Source organism: Cucurbita pepo, chromosome 8 (genome assembly GCF_057944985.1).
Source record: "Cucurbita pepo subsp. pepo isolate OVF chromosome 8, ASM5794498v1, whole genome shotgun sequence".
NCBI classification, from domain to species: Eukaryota; Viridiplantae; Streptophyta; class Magnoliopsida; order Cucurbitales; family Cucurbitaceae; genus Cucurbita; species Cucurbita pepo.
The window spans coordinates 2219150-2236087 of record NC_141805.1 but is presented as its reverse complement, the minus strand read 5'-3'; the positions used below and the strand labels follow the sequence as shown (position 1 = coordinate 2236087).

Here is a 16938-nt window from a genome sequence, read left to right as displayed (position 1 = left end):
ATGGGATAAACTAATGAGATTGGATATTTTAATGAACTGTATAGGAGAATTATCTATCGGAACGATGCTCTTATTGCTCTATTAAGATCTACATAATGAAGTCGTTTGAGATCTACATAATGAAGTCGTTTGAATTTGATCGTTGAATGTGAGATTTGAAATAATTTTGGTTTGTATATATATTTATATATATGAGCTGGCTGACTGACTTTTTGTTTCAAGAGTCTATGGGTGCGATTCAAGGGGGGTTTTGAAGGGAAGGTGACGAGTTGCTATACTAGAGAGAGAGAGGATTGCTAACCTACGGTCGATTCTCCCTGACCTAATAAGAACTGATATCTTTATGACCAAACAAGGACTAACTTACTTCTCGAGCGAGAGTTCCATGATCCCGACTAGAAACTTTTTGCATCTTCCATGGCCATACATGTACCAAATCTTAAATAGTGAGTTTACCTAATACATGCTCATTATGGTAATAAATGTACCATAAATGAATAATCTAATACATGCATCTACGAAATGTCTCATGTATATTTGTATTAGCCATTTAAAATGGGAGGCCCTACATTACTTTCAAAACATGGGTTTCTCGAGTTAAAGTACAGTTGAAAGAGCATTTGTTGAATCTTGAATCTTGTGACACTTTTTATCATTTTTCATCGAAGTTTTTGATACAACAAGAACAAATTTAATAAAAATGGAAGGAACAAAATAATGAGAATACAAAAATAAAATCTTCCAGAAGTTAATCAAGGAATTGCTGAACCATTTGCTTGCACAGCTTCTTCATGATTCCTAACCTTTGCCTGTCTCACCACCGGAGAAATCAATGTCCACACTGCACAAACAAATGGAGGAGAATAACAAAATAATCGACTTAGGACATACCACTTGTCTTGTGAGATTAGTCGCGAATTATGAGCAAGTAGACTCCAACACTCATAGATATCATAGAAATGTCCGTTTTAACCATGAAGTTCAGAATCCTATGCAGATCCACTTTGAACGAGACAGAGAATGTAGGAGAAAGCGGGGAGAGTTTCTCCCAGCTAGTTAAATGAGATGGGGTTATATTTCTTGTCCCCGTCTCCACTCCGATTATTATTATATTAATGAGTTGTTGAAAAATCTACGTAATATCATAATTTTGAATTATTATTATTATTTTTTCTAGAATATTTTATAATATTTTCTAAAAAAAACAAAAAATGGAAAATATTTTTGGTCGGGAATTAATCCTTGCAAAAAATAAATAAGGAATTTCACGAGCATAGAAATTGAAATAAGTGGCAGGGATGTGGATGGAAAAGTCTTTTCCATCCACTATCCCATCCCGTGAACATCTCTAGATATCGATTCTAGATATCGACACTATTTGACGAATCATAGCTGTTAAGTCAATTCCTAGACCTGCTATACTATACTGTCTATCAATAAATTGGTACAGAAGAGTGTGTTTTGAATAGGACTGTACTTACAGTATATTGAGGCTGCAAGCCATTCATTAATGATTTTAACCCATGTACTTGTCCATCCAACATCCATGCTCCACCTAAACATTTCACAATTGTATAAGAGCGATCATGAGAATCACATAGATCACGAGAGAGTTACGGGCGTAAACGGTTCAGTTCGATCCGGTTCGATCTAACTGACTAACTTTAAAAACGAAATCAAATATAACAATCCTCACACACCAGCCAAATCAAACTAAGCATTTTCAACTTTGAGAATCTTAAAACGAAACCGGTTGATCGAATAATCATAGTTTGATCTTGGTTCGGTTGGTTTGGTTTATACTTGTTCAGGTTTTAATTTGCACTCCAATATTAGAGAGAGATGATGTAACAACCCAAATCCACCGCTAGTAGATATTGTCCACTTTGGCTCGTTACGTATCACCGTTAGCCTCACGATCTTATAACGCATCTACTAGGGGGAGGTTTCCACATCTTTATAAGAAATGTTTCGTTCCCTTCCCCAACCGATGTGGGATCTCATAATCCACTCCCCTTGGAGGCTAGCGACCTCACTGGTACACCATCTAGTGTCTGGCTCTGATACTATTTGTAACAACTCAAGAAGTCCACCATAGCATATCTTGTCCGCTTTGAACCGTTACATATTGCTATTGTTAGACGAACACGACTCTCCACAATGGTATGATATTGTCCACTTTGAGCATAAGCTCTCATGGCTTTGCTTTGGGCTTCCCCAAAAGGCCTCATACCAATGGAGTTAGCATTCCTCACTTATAAACCCATGATCATTCCCTAAATTAGTCGATGTGGGACTTCCATCATCCAACACCTCCCCTCGAACAAAGTGCGCCTCCCCTTAATCGAGGCTCGACTCCTTTGGAGTCTTAGTCATTTTTGACTGCCTTCGAGGAGGGGCTTGACTCCTTTTCTTTAGGAGTTCTTTGTTCGATATTTGAGGATTTGAGGATTTACCAATTTATTGGCACGACTAAGTTTAGGGCATGGCTCTGATACCATGTTAGACGAACACGACTCTCCACAATGGTATGATATTGTCCACTTTGAGCATAAGCTCTCATGGCTTTGCTTTGGGCTTCCCCAAAAGGCCTCATACCAATGGAGTTAGTATTCCTCACTTATAAACCCATGATCATTCCCTAAATTAGTCGATGTGGGACTTCCATCATCCAACAGCTATCAGCCTCACAATTTTAAAACGCATCTACTAGGAGAGGTTTCCACACCCTTATAAGAAATGTTTCGTTTCCCTCTCCAATCAACATGAGTAAGATCTCATATATGAGTTTCAGGAAGAACAATGCTGGTTTCAGTTTTCTTACTTTGTGGCTGAGTTGTTGAGGTTCCAGCTGATGAAGAGCATTGCAAAGTACATGGCTCCTAGAGAGAATATGATATGGAAAAAACCATACTTGTAAGGAATGTCATCTTCCTCTTTCGCTTCGTCTTTACGAAACTGCAACGGATTATTAGACTCAAATTTCTCTAGAAAAAAATGCATTCTAATTCAAACAAAGCAGATCTTTAGTTGTAATAGCTCAAGCCCACCGCTAGCAAATATTGTTCACTTTGGCTCGTTATGTATCGTCGTCAACCTCACGGTTTTAAAACGCGTATGTTAAGAAGAGGGTTTCACACCCTTATAAGGAATGTTTCATTTTCCTCTCCAACCGATGTGGCTCACCGCTTGGTGTCTGGCTCTAATACCATTTGTAACAGCCCAAGCCCAAGCCCACTGCTAGCAGATATTGTCCGCTTTGGCTCGTTACGTATCGCTATCAGCCTCACGGTTTTAAAACACGTCTGTTAGGAAGAGGTTTTTACACCCTTATAAGGAATGTTTTGTTCTCCTCTCCAACCGATGTGGGATCTCATAATCCATCCCCCATGGGGACCCAGCGTCTTCGCTGGCACATCGCTTGGTGTTTAGCTCTAGTACCATTTGTAACAATCTAAGCCCAAGCCTAGCGCTAGCAGATATTGTCCGCTAGCCCGTTACGTATCGCCGTCAGCCTCACAATTTTATAACGCGTCTGCGAGGGAGAGGTTTCCACACCCTTATAAAAGAATGCTTTGTTCCCCTCTCCAACCGATGTGAGATCTCATAATCCACTCCCCTTGGGGACCTAGCGTCCTCGCTGGCACATCACTCGGTGTCTGGCTCTAATACCATTTGTAACAACCCAAACCCAAGCCCACCGCTAGCAGATATTATCCGCTTTAGCCCGATACATATCGCCGTCAGCCTTACGGTTTTATACCGCGTCTGCTAGGGAGAGGTTTCCACACCCTATAAAGGAATGTTTCGTTCCCCTCTCCAACTGATGTGAGATCTCACATTAGTAGTACCAAGAAAGTTATCGAGGACGAACATATTCGTCGATATATCGATATATCCGTAAATCGGAGGGTTCGACATGGATAACGTTGGTTAATCGATAATATCTTTATGATCACTCATAAATTATAAAAGAATATCTACCCACCTCAAAACAAAATTGTTATCAAGCGAAACCATAACTTTCTATCGTACGTTCTAATAAAACTTTTAGATAAACACTTGAAGATGGAAAGTCAAAAGCAAGTGACCTGAAATGATTGTGAATCAATACCAGTTGAGAAGGTTGCCATGACAACTGCACAGATAGCAATTAAGAAGCTCTACAAGCACAAGGAAAACCCACAAACATCAGCCAGAGAGGTCAAATGAAAGAGCAGGGTGTTCCTCAAAGTTTGAACAAAGGAAACTAGAAAAGTGAAAAAGAGCTGTATATTCTCACAAGTATAGTAATCCAGTCACTAGTCCCACTCCCTTGCTTCTGTGCACAGCATTTCTCGGTCGCCGGTTCGCTGTCAAGAAACTCGCTAGGATTAGAAAGATCACAATTTTATACAAACCAGTTCCATGTTCATCATACAACTTCAAAGCAGAAAGCCTATATCACAACTCAATGTTGAGTCCCAAACCTTCTAATGGCAGACCAGCAGAGGAAGACGACATACGAAGCCATGATACCGGATGATAACAGACCTCTATTGACCTGACTTTTAAAGTTCCAAAGAGAGTTTCAAATAAAAACTTCCCATAGCTGTGATAATCTAGCTGAATATGAGTGAAATTTTGTGGTGTGAACGAATAAGGATGATTTTGAAAAGCATACCTTTGAATGTAAAGACACAACCATCATCACAATGAGGAGAATCAAAGTCCAAGAAATGAAGAATATATTGAGAACACATCTCAGTTTTGGAACATATAAGAAGTACATCAAACCAATCCCGCAGAACGAAGCTATGTAAAAGATCGTCGACGTGAATAATCCAAGCGAGCAGCTGTTGAATATGAATAAAATATTGTGGAAATTGATGCTAAACATAGGTAAATTCAAGGTTTTTGAATTGCTGTACTTTATTAGAGAACATACATCTGCTTCATTTTCTCATCAGGCATCCAGTACTTGTTCCACCATGAGATAAACTGGATAACACTTACCAGTTGGAGGAGGAGAAATATCCTGTTCATGAGAAGAAAACTAAAGGCATTCATATTTTCAATGAAGAAATAATACAGATAGAATTAACAAGTTCATCTTAAGCTATGGAAGTGAGGATAAAAGAAATATAGTCAGTATCAGTTGTGGGATTGGGATAACTAGCATACTCAATGGCCTCTTCAAGTATGAAACTTTGAGAAGGATTTATATTAGAAAATTATATGAACATACCGCCCTCCTCAAACGTTAGACGTATAATGTGAGAAAATAAAGATGGAGATGTGCGATCCCACGTCGGTTGGGGAGGAGAACAAAACATTCTTTATCAGGGTGTGAGAACCTCTCTCTAAAAGACGCACTTTAAAAACCTTGAGCAGAAGTATGGAAGGGAAAGCCCAAAGAGGACAATATCTGCTAGTGATGGGCTTGGGTTGTTTCAATGGTCCCAGAGCCAGACACGGAGCAATCTTCCAGCGAGGAGGCTGAGCTCTAAAAGGGGGTGGACACGAGGCGGTGTGCCAGTAAGGATGCTGGAGCCCAAAGGAGGGGAGGGGGGATGGATTGGGAGGTCCCACATTGATTGGAGAAGGGAACGAGTGCCAGCGAGAACGCTAGGCCATGAAAGGGGTGGATTGTGAGATCCCATATTGGTTGGGGAGGAGAACGAAATATTTTTTATAAGGGTGTGAAAATCTCTCCCTAGCATATACGTTTTAAAAACCTTGAGGGAAAGTCCATAAGGAAAAGCCCAAAGAGGACAATATATACTAGCAGTGAGCTTGGACTGTTACAAATGGTATCAGAGTCAGACACTGGGCAATCTGCCAGCGAGGAGGCTGAACTCTGAAGGGTGGTGGACACGAGGCGGTGTGCCAGCAAGAATGTTGGGGCCCAAAAGGAGGTGGATTGGGGGTCCCACATCGATTGGAAAAGGGAACGAGTGTCATCGAGGACGATGAGCCCTAAAGGGGGTGGATTGTGAGATCCCACATCGGTTGGGGAGGAGAACTAAACATTCTTTATAAGAGTGTGGAAACCTCTCCCTAACAGACACGTTTTAAAAACCTTGAGGAGAAGCCCAGAAGGGAAAGTCCAAAGAAGACAATATCTTCTAGTAGTGGGCTTGGGTTGTTACATGAGATATGAGATGTTTGAGATATTTAGCTGAAAATCTTAGATGTAGAATTTGGACTTACCCTGCACCTACACGAGCAACTTCACCTGCAAAAAAGGAAGGGAAAATTTATGTAATTTCATTTAAGCAATGGAGTCATTATTCAGTTCATGTTTTCAGTAAATGTTGAGATAGCAACCCTGGTAATGGATGTTGAACAAAGGAACATACCATATAATTGGATAAGAGCTGGAGGGAAGAAGAATGGAACCAACACTGAAACAATAAACACAATGAACTTCAAGCTCCACCAACTAGAATGCCAGACATTTCGAGGTTCGTGTAATTTTCTTGTTCTCGACGTAGAGAGAAACATCAGAAAGAAAAATATCTGAACTTATAGTAAAGGATTTGGTCCTTCAATGATAAAATGGTGAGGAACAGTTAGGCTCAGTAACACCTGCCTGACTTTTGAAAATTCCAACAGACATGGTTTGGAAAAATTTAAACGTTGGCTGATGATACTGTAAAAGACAACTCAACTCTATCTTCATAGTTAACAATGTAACAATATTAAGGAACTGATTGCAAAAGAAAGTGTAACTGCCCAAGCCCACCGCTAGCAGATATTGTCTTTTTTGGGCTTCCCCTCAAGGTTTTTAAAATGTGTTTGCTAGGGAGAGGTTTCCACACCCGTATATTGGTATCAGAGCCAGACACCGGGTAATGTGCCAGCGAGGAGGTTGAGCCCCGAAGGAGGTGGACACGAGGCGGTGTACTGGCAAGGATGTTGGGCACCAAAGTTGGGGAGGAAACGAAACACCCTTTATAAGGGCGTGGAAACCTCTCACTAGCTGACGCGTTTTAAAAACCTTGAGGGGAAGCCCGAAAGGGAAAGCCCAAAGAGGACAATATCTGCTAGCAGTGAACTTGGACCGTTATAGAAAGGCTATCTCGCCTCTTTCTATCTTATAAAAAACAGAGCCACCTCAAGAGAAGAGCAGAAGAAATATTCTTACTCTTATATGATAGAAAAGAGAGAAAAAAAGATACAAAGCATCCTAAGCTCACACGAAGAACTCCGAGTGTGAGAAAACAATCTTGTCCTCCTGCTCCACAGGATTTAAGATCTGCAGGGACATTCAGTTACCAAAAAGAAAAATCACATATAAGCCGAGGATCTTAATCTTCGAGCCGAAATATATTAGTACAGTTTACTGAAAAAATGCACGAAAGTGAAGTTTCTGAAGTATGACATGTACTGTAACAGCCCAAACCCACCGCTAGCAAATATTGTCCTCTTTGGGCTTTCCCTCAAGGTTTTTAAAACGCGTCTGCTAGAGAGAGGTTTCTACACCCTTATAAAGAATGTTTCGATCTCCTCCCCAACCGATATGGGACCTCACAATCCACCCCCTTTAGGGCCCAATGTTCTCATTGGCACTCGTTCCTCTCTCCAATCAATGTGGGATCTCACAATACCCTCCTTCAGGACCCAGCATCCTCGCTAACACACCGCCCGGTGTCTGTCTCTAATACCATTTGTATCAGCCCAAACCCAATGCTAACAGATATGGTCCTTTTTGGGCTTTCCCTTTCGAGCTTCCCCTCAAGGTTTTTAAAGCACATCTGCTAGGGAGAGGTTTCTCCACCCTTATAAAGAATGTTTCGTTCTCCTCCCCAACTGACGTGGGATCTCACATGTACACTTCAATACTTCTGAATCAAAACTTACACAAACTTGTAAACTTTAATATCTTCTTTTCAGTTATTGTAATGATGTAGTGAATGTAAATCAAAATGTATGAACAAATGAAAGAGAGATTTTCCTTACAACGTAGCTGAGGTATAATCCTTTTCCCATAATCTCGAATAAACCAAGCAATGAGATTCGTCATCAGGAAGATAACGGCGTATACGTAGCGAACTCGCAAGGACTTCTTCTTTTCACTAGCATAATCAGCATTTGGAGTTCCCCAAGAAACAAATTCAGAGTTTCCTTGTCTGGTATGTACTCCTCTAACTTCACCCCCTTGGCTCATTCTGCAATGTCAAACAGATAGATAGCTACTTATTCTCCCTCAATCTCAATCTCAATCTCAATCATTAGAGGACAGACAAAGAACCAGGAACAATGATGAGAATGTTTTCTGGTGCTAAGAGAACAGAGAAGGATGCTTATGGTAAAGTTAAGAAACTCACCTTGGCTACCCCTACTCTAATGTCACACAGCTCATATAAGTCTGCAGCCCATATCAAACGCTCCTTAAAAGGACAAGGAAGAAAGCAACAAAGTAATGGTGCAGGCAGTCTAGTGAGAAGAAGAGCAAACAAGATATCGTTAATGCAAAGTCCAAACCAATCTAATTTTGAATATATCAATAAAACAAGTCTAAATTGTCAAAAGGATACTAACGAAAATGATAAAATCCGAAACGCTTGAGATGTCACTAAACAAAAAATTTAATAAAAAAGTGTAGTATTTCACAAGTTACAAGTACAGCGTTTCACAATGGCATACTTTAATTTTCTTACCACTTTTGGCCTATTCTTTTGACGTTTTGCCCTGACAGCTCATTACCTTTGAGAGCTCTCTTTTCTATTATCTTCAAGTAACAACTTTCTTGATTGAGAGGATAATTGATTTGATAAACAATTCTCTGAGGAAAAACCAAAGAAGCTGCCATAATGAGGAGATATTGTCACATGAATTAGGAAGCTCTCTCACCAAATTCTAAAGAACAAAGTCTTTTCCCAATCAACAAGAACTCACCTCCCTTTGTAGAGGAAGGAACAGCTTTGTCGGGCTCATGATTTTCCCTGTGGCAGTGAACAAAAACTTTCACCACTTCCTTTCATATTCTCTATCACATTGTTCTTACCCAAACATCATACAAGAACAGAAAAACAATATTACCCTTCATAAAAGACATGCTATTTAGCTCATTCACTATTCATCAATATCAAAAACATGTTTTGTGTATTGTGGGTGTCTGTTTTTTTTTCTCATTTTTAAGTCAGATTCCTTAAAATTTTATTCAAAATCGACGCTGTCGGTTCGTCATAAAATCGACCCAAATCTGAGCAATGCTTCATCAGCTTGGCATTTCATCAAACAGGTAGTGAGCAAGAAAAAAAACTATGAGATTTGAACTAATGGAACAAAGTTGGTTTGATTTGATTTGATTTCTCTACAAAAGATGTTCCAATCAAAATGTGAACACCTTGATTTCTCTGTTTTTTTAATGTAAAACCAAGTCTTTACAAGGGACCGAAGCAATTGAAAAAAAAAGCAAGAAAAAGAGTAAAAAGTGTAAGATTCAATATGAAGCTAATGGACAAACAAGGCAATGACAACTTCCTTTTGACTAAACTACATTACTTACCTGAAATCCTCCCCAACTTTGTTGAAGCGTATAGACCCAACTTTCATATTTAAGCCCTTTGGTTCTTTCCCCCTTCTCTAGAAGCACATGGTTAGTGGCTTGGCGCCTCTCCTATATTATATGGGTTTCAAATTAATAGTTATAGTGTAATAGCCCGTAGACCCCAAGGCTAATAGATATTGTCTACTTTGACCCCTCAACATCAAAGTAGTCTCGTGCGCGGCCATCATCTTGTCGGGATTGAGCTACCTGCGGTTACAGAATCACCCGCGCGGCCATCAGCTTTCTGCATCCGGGGTACTGGCGCAGGTTTTTATTAAACAACGTTCAACTTTGATGTGTTAAGCATATAGCTAGCGTTCCTTTTGAGAGCCAGGATCAAACTCAAATTTTAAGTATGATTGGACCCTGCTGTGGTAGAACCTAGTGAACCGGGCATACTACTGAACTGAAGATTGATTCTCTCTCCTAAACTATGCACTACGTTATATATTCTTTCTAGCAACTCAATCAAAATCAAAGCAAACTTATTGCAACTGCATCAACAATTGCGGGGGTAATTCATCGGTCCTACCTACTCACGCTAATAAGGTTGAAAGAAAGGATGCGTCGAGCAAGCAGCACGACCCCCGGTTCTACTTAACTAAGCCTGGATTTAAAACGCGTCTGTTAGGGAGAGGTTTACACACAGTTATAAGAAATGTTTTGTTCTCCTATACAGTCCACAGTCCACGTGTGATCTCACTGTTCATTCCCCTTCCCGTAAACTATTTTCATCATATATTGACTATAAGAAATTTTTAATTTTTTTTTATACATTTTAAAATTTTATTTTAATTTGGGATTTTTTTTTTTAATTTTTAATTTAAGTGTATTATTAAAAATTTTGAAAATTAATAAAATATAAGACATCTATATTTTACTGGGCCTTGGGCTTTAGGGTGATGGGTTGGAATAGTGGCCCAGCCCAACACTAAAAGGTTTTGAGTCTGAAGGGCAAATCCGTCAACTAGTATAAAACCGTTCAATTTCTAGGGCACGGTGGTCGTTGCATCAATGGCGGGAAGATTCTGAGATCAGAAATCCGCCAAAATTCACTGACATTTTTTTTTTGTTTTTTTGAAGGATTTAAAACCCATTGAATTCATTTCAATTTCCTCACATGTCTTTCCTCGAAGAATTTCAAGCCAGTACGTATTATGCTATTTCCTCTTCTCTTTTGCTGCAATTTCGCACGATTGATTAGTTTCGAAACCCTATCTAGATTATCTGTTAGTCGTTAGTTACTGTAATTCGTTCTTTCGTTTTCAGTGTGTTAGTGTCTTTGATTCGGGCTTTTAACAGATTTGTTCTGTTTCTTTCTTTTTATACGATCAATTTTGTGATGAATGTGTCAGGTTCTTGATTTATATTAATTGCTTTCTGTTCTGGTTTTAGGATTTTAAGCTTTTTGTGGGTTAGTGTCTGTATACTCATGAGGAAACTGGTTTGATAAAGTTAACAATAAGATTAGAGTGATAAGTGTTGGATGATGAAAGTCTCACGTCGGCTAATTTAGGGAAATACTCGTGTTTATAATCAAAGAATACTCTCTCCATTGGTGTGAGGTCCTTTGGGGAAGCCCAAAGCAAAGCCATGAGAGCTTATGCTCAAAGTGGACAGTATCATACCATTGTGGAGGGTCGTGTTCATCTAACAATAAGAAAATGGAAATAGAGGGGGAGAGAAAAGGATGATAAATAGAGATTTGAAAGCATCTATCATTCAATTGGGTCGCCCGGCCAATTCAAGCATGACTTAGTAGATATAACATCAATTATCATTATAACATCAATTGTCGAACTAAAAGAAAAAAAGGGTCACTCAGTGACTTTTTAACTGAAGATATTCAGTTTCTGTGTTTTACATCTTTGTTTTATACCTTTCCACAGATCTGGAATCACTACCCAACATTCTTCAAAAGAAGTATGCTTTGCTGCGTGATTTAGATCAAAGTTTGCAAGGTATTCATTGTTTCTTTTTCGTTTCTCTCTTGTTCCTTTCTTGATTCTTTATCCTTTTTTTATGGAAGTTGGGTGGACTTGGAAATAACCCCAAAATAAAAGTAAATGGCCTCCTATGTCACTGTTATTATACTCTACACGTCTGCTTTCTCTGTTAACTTTCAAGAAGGTTGTTATGTTTGTAAATGCAGGGCTAGTGAAACAGAATGAGCAACGATGTGAGCAAGAAATTGAGGATATTAAGCGGGGAGTTAAATGTGGAAATATTACTCCTGATACTTCACTCATCCGATTCTCTGATGAAGCTCTTGATGAGCAGAAGCATAGCATTAGAATTGCCGATGAAAAGGTTGCCCTTGCCGTTCAGGCATATGATTTGGTATGTGGAAGTTCAATGAAACTTGTTTAAGTTGCGTTTGCTTTTCCATGATGTCGATTGAGTGTGACTTTGAACTCAGGCACTCTCCGCTTCATGATAATGATTCGACACTAATTTTCTGCTCAATTCAAGTTAATATAAGAAAAAGAGATAAATTAGGCCACATTTGATAACCACTTGGTTTTTTTTTATAAATATGCTTGTTTCTCCCAATTTTTCTTCAATGAGTTCCATCATTCTTAAGAAAACATTTGAATTCTTAGCTAAATTTAAAAAACAAAAACAAAAACAAAATTTTGAAACTACTTTCTATAGTTTTAAAAATTTAGCTTTGTTTTAAGGGAATTCATAGGTGAAAGTAGTATTTATAGGCTTCATTTTGATAAACTAAATGGTTATCAAATGGAGGCTTACCATTTTTACAAAATGTATTTAATCGATATACCGAGGTCTTTTTAGTGTTTGCAGTTTTGCACTCGTGCACTTGTCTCCTCTAACCTCTTGTTTGGAAAGAACCACTGTGAAAGAAACTTCATGTTTAAACTTGTCACCTACTCGTACATGCCCTAGAGTGAGGAGGTATGAGGGAGTCTCCCAGATTTCTCTTAAGGTCTCCACTTTCATCTCAATGCCTGACACAGAAACTAGTGCCTCATCCTTTACCACCAGTGTCAGATCTTGATATTTGACATAGAAACTAGTACCTTATCCTTGACCACCGCGATCATACCTTCGACAAACCTCTTTTCTTTTTTATGCTATGTCGTCTACAACTATGGATGTTTTTTTGTGTGTTTTCTTTTGTTATTTGGCTGGGAAAAGAAAGGCCATCTTTTTATTGTTTATATTCTTATCTACACTCTTCATTTATATTGTGCTTCAGGTAGACACTCACATACAACAGCTTGACCAGTATTTGAAGAATTTTGATGAAAAGCTTCGTCATGGTAGTGCATGCGATTCCACCTTTGATATCCTCTATGCTCCAGTGAATATGGAGCATAAATACATTTATCTTTTTCATTTTGGATCCAACTCCCATCTTCTATATCATGGTTATTTGCAGAAAGGGGGAGTGCTGCTGCAAGTGGGTTACCAGCTTCTAGTATGGATGGTGGTACAAAATCTGGTCGGGGAACAGAAGGTGGTAGAGGAGGGCGTAAAAAGTAAGATCATCTTCTACATGATTAATGTTGAAATTATCTACTGATAAAAGACACCATTTACTTTAGGATACATAATTACATTACTGTTTATGATGAATTGGGAATAGTAGTATATACTACAAAGACATTTATTTTATGCATGTTGGGCAAGAGTTATAGGACATCATCTGTGACGAAAATTATTTTGTACAGAACCCGGCATGGCCAGACTGCGGCTGCAGCTGCTGCAACAGAAGCATCAACTGCTGCAACTCCCACAGGAATGGAACTCGAATTACCGGTTGATCCAAATGAACCAACTTACTGTCTCTGCAACCAAGTTAGTTATGGGGAGATGGTTGCCTGTGATAACCCTAATGTATGTGACAACCCTTTCCCCCTCTACTTACATTTTTTTTTTTTGTGGTTTGAGTCTATAATCTAAGCCAGTCTTCCCATTCACACAGTGCAAGATCGAATGGTTTCATTTTGGCTGTGTTGGTCTAAAAGAACAACCGAAAGGAAAATGGTACTGTTCAGATTGTGCGGGCTCGAAAGGTCGCCGAAAAGGAAGATAATACAGGTATCAGATCAACAGTGTGCTGCCTTATTTTATATGAAATACATTAAAGTCAAATGTAACTGCAGAATATCCTGCTCAGCTAGTCCATAAATTACTTGCAATTCCAATCCTTGTAAATACTGTTTTTGCTTTAATGCTGGTTTTTAGTGGCTACAAAAGTTTTGAAATTGTAGAATCTATGGCAGTAACTCCAAATCGTTTGAGGCCCCTTCTCATCCTGGGAAGTTGATCAAGTTTCTTCAAGAAAGTGTCAACTCATGAGGATTTGAAGTGGGCCTTAAAACCATTTGAAGATACAGAAAATATGACACTGTTTTTCATTGTAAAACACACTGATTTGATTTGCTGCATGGTTGGGGATAAAAACAGAGATGCTTAGGCGTCTTTGGATGTTTGTTAAGAGGAGACATGAAGTGTCCAATTTTGACACTTTTGTGCTGTTCATTTTTGTTGTACATTAGTTTGCCAAATAAAGTTATTTGGAGTTCAATTAATTATGTTAAGTGAATCTTTACCCATGCAAGAAATAAATTGACCTTATATGTGTTATGTGTTTTGTGAAGTTAGAAAAATATTTAACAATTTAATCCCTATTTCGAAAAAAATTTCGAGGGAAGAAGTGAAGTTTCATCCGATGTGAGCAAGGCCCTTCCGTTGCAGGGTAAAATGGGGTTGCCTACAATCTACTCCACAAGAAGGTTCTTGTGCTCGTGTACTATAGTTTATGTATGTACTTTGAGCTAACGTTCAGATTGGTATCAATTTATAAATCTTATCCATCAATAAATGGTAGATTTATAAATTTTGTGTTTTTTTCTTGATTTAACGATACTTGAGGTAGAAAATTTGAATATTTGATTCGTCCTAATATTTTTTAGATATTTTAGATATATATATATCATGTCCCAAACTTTTGATTAATTTACAATGTAAATTAGAAACATGTATTCTTAAAAAAAAAACCATATGGACTAAGTGGATGTTCAATATTAATCTTAGACAATTGTGAAAAAGAATGTATTAAAGAGCTATACCCTAGTAGCATGTTCTCCCTCCTTTTAAGGTCGGAAGTTCAAATCATTATAAGTAAATAAACGGTCCGAAATGAAAATCACTCCTAAAATATGAAAACTTATTAATTACAAACCCTACTACTTGCAAGCATTATCTACAAACACACAAAATCCTATGACTCCCAAACTTCTGTACACAGCAAAACAGCAGCCTCTACAAGAAAGAGCAAACAAGCATTCGCCAGGCTAATGTCTTACCAGAAGACAAAATTCAAGCAGGGAACTAATCACATATGTTATACATCAAAGTGGCCCTGTCCCACCATCCTTCTCAGCATCAGCTATGCTCGAGTACGAGGTGAAGTGATTCGACATCTCCCAGCTCCAATCTTCATTCCTCGACACCAACATCCTTGGCCATCTGTTAATCCTCACATAGTGTTCTCTGATCTTCCCATCACCAACAATGGTGGTTACTGTGGAAAAGCAGCATTCATGGCCACCCCATACTCTGTCATCAGCTCCAATCTTCAATCCCTTATGCATAACCATGGATGGTGTGAGATCCACATCGGTTGGGGAGGAGAATGAAACATTCTTTATAAGCGTGTGGAAATCTCTCCCTAGCAGACACGTATTAAAAATCTTGAGGAGAAGCCTGAAAGGGAAAATCCAAAGTGAACAATATCTAGCAGTGGGTTTCGACTGTTACAAATGGTATCAGAGTCAGACACCGGGTGATGTGCAACCGAGGAGGTTGAGCCCCGAAGGGGGTAGACACGAGGCGGTGTGCCAGCAAGGATGCTGGGCCCTGAAGAGAGTGGATTGAAGGGTCCTACATCGATTGGAGAAGGGAACGAGTACCAGCCAGGACGAGAGGGTGGATTGTGAGATCCCACGTTGGTTTGGGAGGAGAACAAACATTTTTTTTTATAAGGGTGTGAAAATCCTTCCCTAGCATACGTGTTTTAAAAAGCTTGAGGGGAAGTATGAAAGGAAAAGTAGCTGACAATATCTGTTATCGGTGGGCTTGGGCCGTTTCAGTATTTCTCTGAAGGATCTTATGACGACAAGATTCAGTACCTAATAATGGCTTTTGTACAAAGTGGTTTGGAGTGAAAGCACTTCTTATATGCAGTTCGTGATGATCCATCGAAGTAGAAAAGGCTCAACTCAGCAGAAGCAGAGTTCATAAATTTAAGATTCAAATCCCAATGTGAGAAAAGATTACACAAAAGAATGAAAATCATAGGATTCCAGAACCCCATTCTACAACAGATGAACGTATTTCTATAAGCAAAAACGAGCGAATCGACTCGATTAGCACTGGAATTACTAAGACCAAAGAAAAAATCAAATACAAAATCCAATTCCAGAGAATCGAACAAAATCAAAAGCACCATAAGATCAACGAATTAATGAGAGTAAAGATGCACACCTTAGAACTCCATAGGGAATCGCTGGAAGCAATTCCATACCAAGATCGAGAGACAAGAAGAGAAAGTGCCACGCTGCGTGAATCAACGTAGCCAAGAATCGCCATTAATAGATCAGAACCCAAAACCTCGAAAGGGTCTTGGAGAAGAACATTTAGGGTTCCATTTTGTTGGCCTCGTTCATCGGAGACATTCTCTCGCATTTTCTTCCTTGTTTTCCACCGTATTCCGCCTCCGAGTAAGCCGCTATGCGCCATGAATTCAAAGCTGGAGAGACAAAGATAGGATTGAAGGAGAAGGGTTTTGAAGAGGATGAACGCTCGCCGATTAACGTGAAGATGTTTTGATCAGTTTTTTGTTCAATTTCTTGCTCAATTAATAAAAATTAAATTGCAATTTTAATTTTTATGCCACTTTTCGCGCCTTAGTTAGCTTTTTAATTAGAGAATTTATTGAATTTTCGATATATATATATAAAGTTTTGTGAGAGAGAAATTAAGTATTTATTTTTGTTTATTTTCGTCTTTTCTGCATATACCTCCGTTGGTCAGGGTTGTGTTAAACACTCATACTCTTTATTAACACCAATCGAGTAGATAATACAAGACACTCGGTAGAATAACTTTGTATTGTTTGAAATTTCTCGGATGAAAACGTACAATTATTGGGTTTGACTCTATTGACCTAGTAAAATATGTAGATGCTCATACAATTATTGGGCTAGTGATGATATTTCAATAGGTTGGGGATACTTTTGTCATTTTTCCTAATCGACTCTCGCTAAGAATGAACCAAGAAACAAAGTAAAAACAATAGAGCGAGAGGGGACCAAGGTCGGGATTGGTGTTTGTTCGGTCTTTTTTTCCTATTTCGATCATAGTCA

At 38.8% G+C, this 16938-nt stretch overlaps 3 protein-coding genes across 18 annotated transcripts; 1 reads left to right on the top strand and 2 right to left on the bottom strand.

The window, feature by feature from the left end:
• Nucleotides 1-19: 19 nt before the first annotated feature.
• Nucleotides 20-9637, bottom strand: LOC111800408 (Serinc-domain containing serine and sphingolipid biosynthesis protein). 10 transcript variants are annotated; one of them, XM_087125888.1, is made up of 16 exons: nt 9497-9637; nt 8884-8930; nt 8632-8790; nt 8313-8421; nt 7945-8153; nt 7164-7240; nt 6342-6501; nt 6193-6217; nt 4928-5017; nt 4664-4835; nt 4470-4543; nt 4283-4352; nt 4092-4163; nt 2825-2958; nt 1482-1555; nt 20-841 (listed from the first exon to the last, which is right to left on the bottom strand). In XM_087125888.1, exons 5-16 carry the CDS (start codon nt 8150-8152, stop codon nt 753-755), a joined length of 1245 nt encoding a protein of 414 aa, XP_086982014.1. In that variant the 5' UTR covers nt 8153; nt 8313-8421; nt 8632-8790; nt 8884-8930; nt 9497-9637; the 3' UTR covers nt 20-752. The 10 variants fall into 10 exon arrangements, with proteins under 10 accessions (XP_086982014.1, XP_086982011.1, XP_086982015.1 ...); XM_087125885.1 differs by having other exon boundaries at nt 8646-8790; XM_087125889.1 differs by having other exon boundaries at nt 8313-8375; nt 8646-8790.
• Nucleotides 9638-10527: 890 nt separating this feature from the next.
• On the top strand, nt 10528-14363 carry ING1 (RING/FYVE/PHD zinc finger superfamily protein). 7 transcript variants are annotated; one of them, XR_015422082.1, is made up of 8 exons: nt 10528-10686; nt 11428-11499; nt 11691-11878; nt 12762-12825; nt 12945-13044; nt 13237-13402; nt 13474-13606; nt 14224-14363. XR_015422082.1 is itself a non-coding variant. In XM_087125896.1 (8 exons), exons 1-7 carry the CDS (start codon nt 10659-10661, stop codon nt 13599-13601), a joined length of 729 nt encoding a protein of 242 aa, XP_086982022.1. In that variant the 5' UTR covers nt 10528-10658; the 3' UTR covers nt 13602-13606; nt 14224-14363. The 7 variants fall into 7 exon arrangements, 5 of the variants coding, with proteins under 5 accessions (XP_086982022.1, XP_086982023.1, XP_086982024.1 ...); XR_015422083.1 differs by having other exon boundaries at nt 14219-14314; XM_087125896.1 differs by having other exon boundaries at nt 13491-13606.
• A 238-nt stretch (nt 14364-14601) lies between these two features.
• On the bottom strand, nt 14602-16430 carry LOC111800413 (uncharacterized). Its single transcript, XM_087125908.1, has 2 exons — nt 16058-16430; nt 14602-15156 (listed from the first exon to the last, which is right to left on the bottom strand). Exons 1-2 carry the CDS (start codon nt 16310-16312, stop codon nt 14923-14925), a joined length of 489 nt encoding a protein of 162 aa, XP_086982034.1. The 5' UTR covers nt 16313-16430; the 3' UTR covers nt 14602-14922.
• Nucleotides 16431-16938: the final 508 nt, after the last annotated feature.